At 37.4% G+C, this 7322-nt stretch overlaps 2 protein-coding genes across 2 annotated transcripts; one reads left to right on the top strand and one right to left on the bottom strand.

The window, feature by feature from the left end:
• Positions 1-1276: 1276 nt before the first annotated feature.
• LOC113332731 (DNA damage-repair/toleration protein DRT102-like) lies at positions 1277-2417 on the top strand. Its single transcript, XM_026579239.1, has one exon. It carries the CDS (start codon positions 1367-1369, stop codon positions 2276-2278), a length of 912 nt encoding a protein of 303 aa, XP_026435024.1. The 5' UTR covers positions 1277-1366; the 3' UTR covers positions 2279-2417.
• Positions 2418-2422: 5 nt separating this feature from the next.
• Positions 2423-7033, bottom strand: LOC113332730 (zeta-carotene desaturase, chloroplastic/chromoplastic-like). Its single transcript, XM_026579238.1, has 14 exons — positions 6694-7033; positions 6213-6337; positions 5646-5780; positions 5317-5389; positions 5157-5230; positions 4906-5010; positions 4302-4546; positions 4115-4202; positions 3970-4012; positions 3708-3864; positions 3449-3577; positions 3291-3363; positions 3040-3204; positions 2423-2877 (listed from the first exon to the last, which is right to left on the bottom strand). Exons 1-14 carry the CDS (start codon positions 6899-6901, stop codon positions 2722-2724), a joined length of 1776 nt encoding a protein of 591 aa, XP_026435023.1. The 5' UTR covers positions 6902-7033; the 3' UTR covers positions 2423-2721.
• Between the last annotated feature and the right edge of the window lie 289 nt (positions 7034-7322).

The raw sequence follows: 7322 nt of genomic DNA, 5'->3' as shown, positions 1-7322 counted from the left end.
CATAACCTTGTCCAACAATCGAATATAGTCACCCAATCAGGATTCAACAAGAACCATTTTTTAGGGACCATGATTTTTTTGGGGGGACCATGGTCTTATTAGGCCAACCACCCTATACTTATAAGGGGTATCCTAAAGTTAGGTAAGTACACATTTATCCTTTACTTTAATTTAAATTAAGACTGACCTAATAACTTTATAAATCTAATCATATATATCTAATCTAAATGAATCTATTAACCAAAATCAAAATCAAAATCAAAAACAAAAATAGGGGGAATCGAAATTTTTTAGTTTTGAAAAAAAAAATTATCCTCTTCTTCTTCTCTCTTTGGTTGACGTTCCTCGTTCGATTGAAAAATGAGTATTAACCATCGAAATGAGTTGAAAATGGAAGTTGCAGAGAGAAGTTCGGCTAGGAATTATGTGAAAAAATGTGTCGAACTAACCGAACCTAATGGAAATGATGAACATGAAGAACAATTTGGCTATTTCGCAAAACAAAATTCCCAACCGAACCTTAGTTCGGTTATGTCGCAAAAAACATTTCCCAACCGAACCCTAATAGTTCGGTTGGTAGCAAAAAAACATTTCCCAACCGAACCCTAATAGTTCGGTTAGTTGCAAAAACATTTCCCAACTGAATCTTAGTTCGGTTAGCAGCTAAAAACATTTCCCAACCGAACCCTAATAGTTCGGTTAGTAGCAAAAAACATTTCCCAACCGAACTTTAATTCGGTTACGTCGCAAAAAATGTTTTATAACCGAACTTTAAATTGTTTTATAACTGAATTATTCAATGGTCACACCAAATATAGAGTTCGGTTTGATCGCAAGGAAAAATTTCAATTTTTTGTAACCGAACTTCTTACTGGTAACTAATCATTACTAATCATACTAATCACTAATCATTAAGTTCGTTTTTGGTAATAAATTTGGGTAACCGAACTTAATCGCAAAGAAAATTTTCAATTTTTTGTAATAGAACTTCTTAATGGTAACTAATCATTACTAATCATACTAATCACTAATCATTACTAATCACACTAATCATTAACTAATAACTAATTAATCATTAAACTAACACATTTAATTAAGGAGGGTAAGTTTGGTATTAAGAAAAACATTTAGATAAGGGGTGACTTAGTATTACTTATAATGTCTTGCCTAAAATAGAATCATGATCCCCACAAAAAACCATGGTCCCAAAAAATGGTTTTTCACCAACCACCACCTGGCAATCAGTAAACATCTGTTACTTCACTTGTCTTCCTCTCCATATAGTCAACACCTCGTCCCCGTCTACATCTTCATTTGTTCATCACCTCACTCTCTCCAACTCAATATCCTCACTTTCTCTATTCCAATGGCGCAAAACGGTAAACGCCCATTAAAAATCATAGCAGGCGCCGATCCATTAGGTTCCACACTAAAAGACGCTTTAGTTTCTCATCTGAAATCCCTTCAGATCGATGTCGAAGACATCGGAACCAACAAATATTATTCAGTGGGTGAGGAGGTCGGTCGCCGAGTTATCTCAGAAGCCGATTCAACCACCACTGAAACTCGTGGACTCGTCGCTTGCGGCACCGGAGTTGGTGTTGCGATATTCGCAAACAAATTTCCTGGTGTTTACTCTGCCACCTGCACCACCACTGATGATGCCTTGAATTCAAGATCGATTAACAACTGTAACGTTCTTGCAGTTTCTGGTGCTTCCACTTCACCAGATTTAGGGATCAAAATTCTTGAAATTTGGCTTGATACTCCATTCAAATCACCTTGTCCTGCTTCTGGGAACAATCCATGGTCATCCGACTTTCAATCATTCTTTGACGAATCCATTGGCGAAATGTCGAAAATCGGATTGGAAAAGAAAGAAGAGGAATTGGGCGATTGTTCGATATGTTGTTTGGCGAAAAATAGAGAATTTACAGAGATTGATATAATGCCTGGTGGAATGATGAAGATAGTAAGAGAAAGTCCAACTTCGGCTATTGTTAAATTTAAAGGAGGAAGCATAGAACCAGCTCATCATCATACTTTTGGACATGATGTAGTTGTAATGACAGGAAGTAAAAGGGTGTGGAATCTGAGTAAGAAAGAGAAGTGTAGTTTGGGTGTTGGTGATTATTTGTTTACTCCTGCTGGTGATGTTCATAGAGTTGAGTACTTGGAAGATACTGAGTTTTTTATTAAGTGGGATGGGCAATGGGATATTTTCTTAGATGAAGATCTCGATCTTGCTAAATGTGCGATTGAGAAAGATGAATTTTGAGCGCCTTATGGTTCGGGTCTTGTTGTACTTGTTCCTGTTGTTTCTGTGGTACTTGTGGTTTTTAAAAAGTTTTAGGGTCTGTTTATGTTGAATTTGAAAGATTGTTGAATAAAAAGTGATTTGGCTTCTTTTAAATATATATACTCTGCTTGAATAATCATAAAATTTCTGCAGGAAACTAATCAATGCCCAGGTAAACTTACAAATATACAGCAACTGAACATATGTTGAATATGATTTTGGCATTCATTTGTTGTAAAATTACATGGATACATAACCATTATGTGAGAAGAAATGAAGAATAAGTATAGGAAAGTACCCAGACCACTAACTGAATGTGTCAAGCTCGTTTTCTCCTCTCTACTTAATGATCTGAGGTGTCTACTTAATGATCTGAGGTGGTTGAAGTAGTGATGAACTCTGACTAGTGGAACTGTAATACATTAGACGAAGCTCAACTCACCGGTAATGTTGTCAGACTGAGCTTCGATAGCAGAAATCTGTTTTCTAAGAGCAAGCAAGTCTTCACCGCCATTACATATGTATGCTGCTGCTTGTCTTCCTGATAGAGTTGCTCCTTCCATACTATCAATATAATCCTATAAAAACAGTAAGGCAAGGCATCTCAATTTCCTAAGATGTTTGCTGCTAAAAGAGACGATTTCGGAATTCTACATGAGGCTCATTTACAAGCTAGAACTGGAAGATTTTTTATCTATCATGCTAGAAATGGGAAAAGATCTGGTCATCGAGATGGATACCTGTTTTGTGTAAGATCCAGCTAGGAAGAAATTTTTAACAGGCGTTTTTTGATCAGGTCTGAATGGATCTACACCAGGTCCTTCGCGATATAAGGATTGACCGATTTTAACAACCGAAGACCAGGTAAGTTCTAGCCCTTGAGCAGATGGGAACAAGGACAGAACCTGAAAAAGATGAGAGTGGAAATTTAAATGGTAGAGATGAAAAACTACAAAGCTGAATCTTAATGTCATAGCAGAAAGCCACTTACCTGCTTCGCAACTCTTTCTATGATTTTATCGTTTGTTAAGGGCATGTAAGGATCCCCAGGAGTAAGCACACATCTGAAGGCAATACAAGAATAAGATAAAGTGGTTTGCAATCCCTTGCTACTGCAAAAATAACATATTCACAAGATTAAGTTCTTACTGGAGCAATGAACCTTGGCCTTCAATGTAGTAATCTTCTGGAGATGTGAGTGCAAGGTCCGCAAAGCAGGAGAAATCGGCATCTGGGCTATAAAGGAGATTATCCAACCCTACAGCTTCTTTCAACTGCCTAAAATCATAAAAATATAACTTCACATATGGGAATGTGCACAAATTCCAAACGCGATAGCCTACTACCAAGTTCCCGACTATCATTGTGAACAGAGAAACATATTATCTAGCATTAGTATTGGAATCACCTGGACTTTCCTAGGTCATTCAACTCCGTAACCCACCCATTGTATCGCAGTTGTATTGTTACCACTGGTACTCCAACTAGTTTATAGATGTTGTCAAAGAATTCCGATTCCCTCCACTCTGAAGGAAGTAACCTTTTGATTCCAGGAACATCACATGCTGGCGTAAGTAAGTAACAGTCAAGTTGGTTAGCCACATCAGATTCGAGATCCAGTAAGATGAAAGGAAATAATAAAAGTAATACTAGAAATGCTTTCCACACACCTGCAACGTATACATCAGCTTTCACTGTTTTCTTATTTGTAGCCTGCAACAATAGAGCGGAGGTATGTAAAATTTGACTGTTTAAACTCTATAGGTTGAAGAAGCTTGCAGCATGATTACAGAGAATCTCACAGGAGCTCTTTACCTTGGACATGGCAAGTCCTGAAACATAAGTGTCTCCATTGATGGTTTTATCATAAAGTACCTCTCTGCATCCCCACCTCAGATGAAATCTATAGCGCAGACGAAAGTAATAATTCAAAATTAAAAAAAAATCAGGTGAAATTTTCACACTGAGATCATGCAGAATTTTAGTTCTCCACATTTCATACCTGCCACCTTTGTCCATAATATACTTTCGGATGGGACCACTCAAGTAAAGATCAGGGGAGCCCTTAAGCATGCGCAATAATGAAGCTTCTGTTTTAGTAGCAAACAACGCAAATATGGTGAGCATGCAACGCGCACTCATATTATCACAGTCAATAAACCCTAGAGCGTAAGCAACAGGATCCCACATTCTCTGGATACTCTTGCGTGTGCCACCTTTTGACATGAACCAAGTTGAGAAACTGATCTGTGAGCGGAAATTGAATTCATTTTAGTAAATTATATGACAGGTAAGAAAATTAAAAGTTCAAGCGAAAATGGGATAAACTAATCTATTCGAAGGGAAGGCATAAGAAGGATGCCTTCCGAGGTGTGAAGTGGGAGAGAAGGGATGTCATAGTTGGGGTTTAGGTGTAGAGTTCAACCACCAAGTTCGGAATGGATTGGTGGTGTTCCAGTATGCCTAGGACACCAGAATATCTAACCAGGAATGGATAAAGGTTGTGAACTTCAATATACAACTTGGTTTTAGATGTCCACCATTGCTGCTAACAAACCCCCTCCAAGAAAATTAAAAGAAGTGTAATCAAGAAGTGATATGCTTACACTGTCCAAGTTACGGATATCCTGCAGAGCACCATCTGGATCAACAAGAGCACGAACAACAGGACTCAGGGCAAGAGCCAGCGCATTCCTTGCTTTATCATAAGGCTACATCAAGAAATATGTCAGTATTTATACGCAGTCTCGGGTATTTATTAAATATAAGGAAATATAATGTAGGAAGAACTGCATAAACTTCGTCTATAAGGTATTGAAGTTGTATAACAACAGCAGAGGCTTGCTAAAAGATATACCTTAAGCTGTTGAGTAGTCAAAAATGCATTAATTCCATGTAATGGTGCACCCACTGGAAACCGAAAATCAAGTTCTGAAATGGAAAAAAGTTAGTCTAAGCTAAGTTAAATTCACAGAAGTACTGTTTGCAGTCCGAAAAGATAAAGGGAGAATGCATACCACCAATTTGGCCACCTTTGTTTACAAAAGTATGTGTATGATCCTTCACCAGTAAATTTTGGTCTGCACCAACCTGGATGAAGGTAGGAAGACAGGATTCAGCTTTCATTTGAACAGCTGGAAACCAATCAGCAACACAAACTAATAGGAGACTACACTAACTTATGCTTAACCGGATGGAACATAACTTTTGCAACCAACTACAAAATAGAAATATACATTAATGGTTTACATAATCTCTCGTTTCAGGTATCGGAACTGCTGTCCATGGGGCACCTTGAATATGTTAACTCTTATCAAATTACCAGATCTTAGCAAGACGTATTCACCTTCTTCAACAAACGAAAAAGATTGCTGTAGCAGCCGAAAAAAACATGAAGTCCCATTTCAATATGGTTTCCGCTCTTATCAACAAAAGAACCCACTTTTCCACCAATAAAGGACCTCGATTCGTATATATCAACCTGTAGGTACAACCAAAACATGCACATTAGCGAAAAAGCGATTCAAGAAAATTCCCAATCTGCCCAACTTAAGCACACATTTTAAATCTGTTTACTAATTGATCAACCTTAAATCCGAAAACAAAATAGATGAGTAACACAATGCATCAGTGGCCGATGTCACTGCAGTATAGTGGTAAATTCATTGGGCTCGTCAGCATCAAATTCTTAATCGATCAAAAAAAAAGAACACAATGCATCAGTGCACTATGTTCCATGATTTGCACGTACTGAATTAAGTAAACCACTAAAGTAAGAAAAACTCATATTATCCATTGGAAATAGGTACCTTTAGGATTCAGTATAATATCAGTAAACAATACGAAACAACTGATGAGAGGAAACGACCAAAAAAAGAAGAAAAAAAACTCGGAAGAAAACAGGTAAACAAACCTCGTGACCTTGATCCAAAAGCTCCACTGCAGTTGACATGCCAGCAAGCCCGGCGCCTATGATTGCAACTTTCAATTTCGGTCCTCTATAATGCTCAGGTTCTGGCGGAAATAAACCCTTTGGAGCTGACAATGCAAAAGCAATGAACATCTGAACGAGATCGAGAATACCATATGTTTGCTCAAACTAAACAAAATTCCGCTTATGTTTGTTAATAATTCCTAATTCCAACAACAATGAAAACATGACAAACTTATTGGACATTCCAAGACGCCTAAAGCATACTCAATACAGCAGTCCACATTTGAGTTATCGTTAATTCAGGATAAAATCCAGTCTGTTGCCTCAATTCAGCTACCTCTGAATAATTTAATCGACCAAATCGTCCAAAACACAAAAATTGAACAAGAATTCTTCAAATTTAGCATCACTTATCTAAAGGGAAAACTTGAAAAACTAGAAGAAGATTAAACAAACGTACCATTTGTTCCCATATCAGAAACATTAGAATCCAAAGAAGAGTTAATTTGTAACCTCTGTGTTGTAAATTGAATCTTCCCACGGTTACGATACACAAAAGAATTTCCAATAATACCATTTCTCATTATATCTCTGCAAAAGTTGGCACTAGTCTTACTCCCTGTTGCAAAAGTAGTAGCAGTAGGAAAAGAAGTTGAAGAAGAAGCCATTGATTAACAAAACCCTAAATTCAAAGAGAAATACAACAAGAAAAAAAAAAGAAGAGCTCTCTCTTGTGAATATCACTTCCCCATGAAAACCAAGAGAGAGAAGAGTATCTTCAATGGAGAAGGTGCTTCACTATGGATTTTGTCTGCGACCAAAAGATATGGTGTTTCAGATCCTATTGGAAAAAATAAGAGTGATTACGCGGTAGGTTATTATCGGTTATAATTTAAAAGGAAATGACTAACAACCAATAACTGACAGCCACGTTAATGATTACCTCTTTGGCTATGTAGTTGGTGCGTGTGGAAATAAAATGGCCACTAGCTCGCTCATATTGGGTGCTTTCTAAAAAAAAAAAGCAGGATTATTGCGTGATAATACGCCGGATTGACGTTGTTGTGAAGCACCGATTGTATTTCATGT

The sequence above is a fragment of the Papaver somniferum genome, unplaced genomic scaffold (genome assembly GCF_003573695.1).
Source record: "Papaver somniferum cultivar HN1 unplaced genomic scaffold, ASM357369v1 unplaced-scaffold_132, whole genome shotgun sequence".
In the NCBI taxonomy this organism is placed as follows: Eukaryota; Viridiplantae; Streptophyta; class Magnoliopsida; order Ranunculales; family Papaveraceae; genus Papaver; species Papaver somniferum.
Note: the sequence above shows the minus strand (reverse complement) of the source record. Positions and strands in the feature narration are given on the sequence as shown.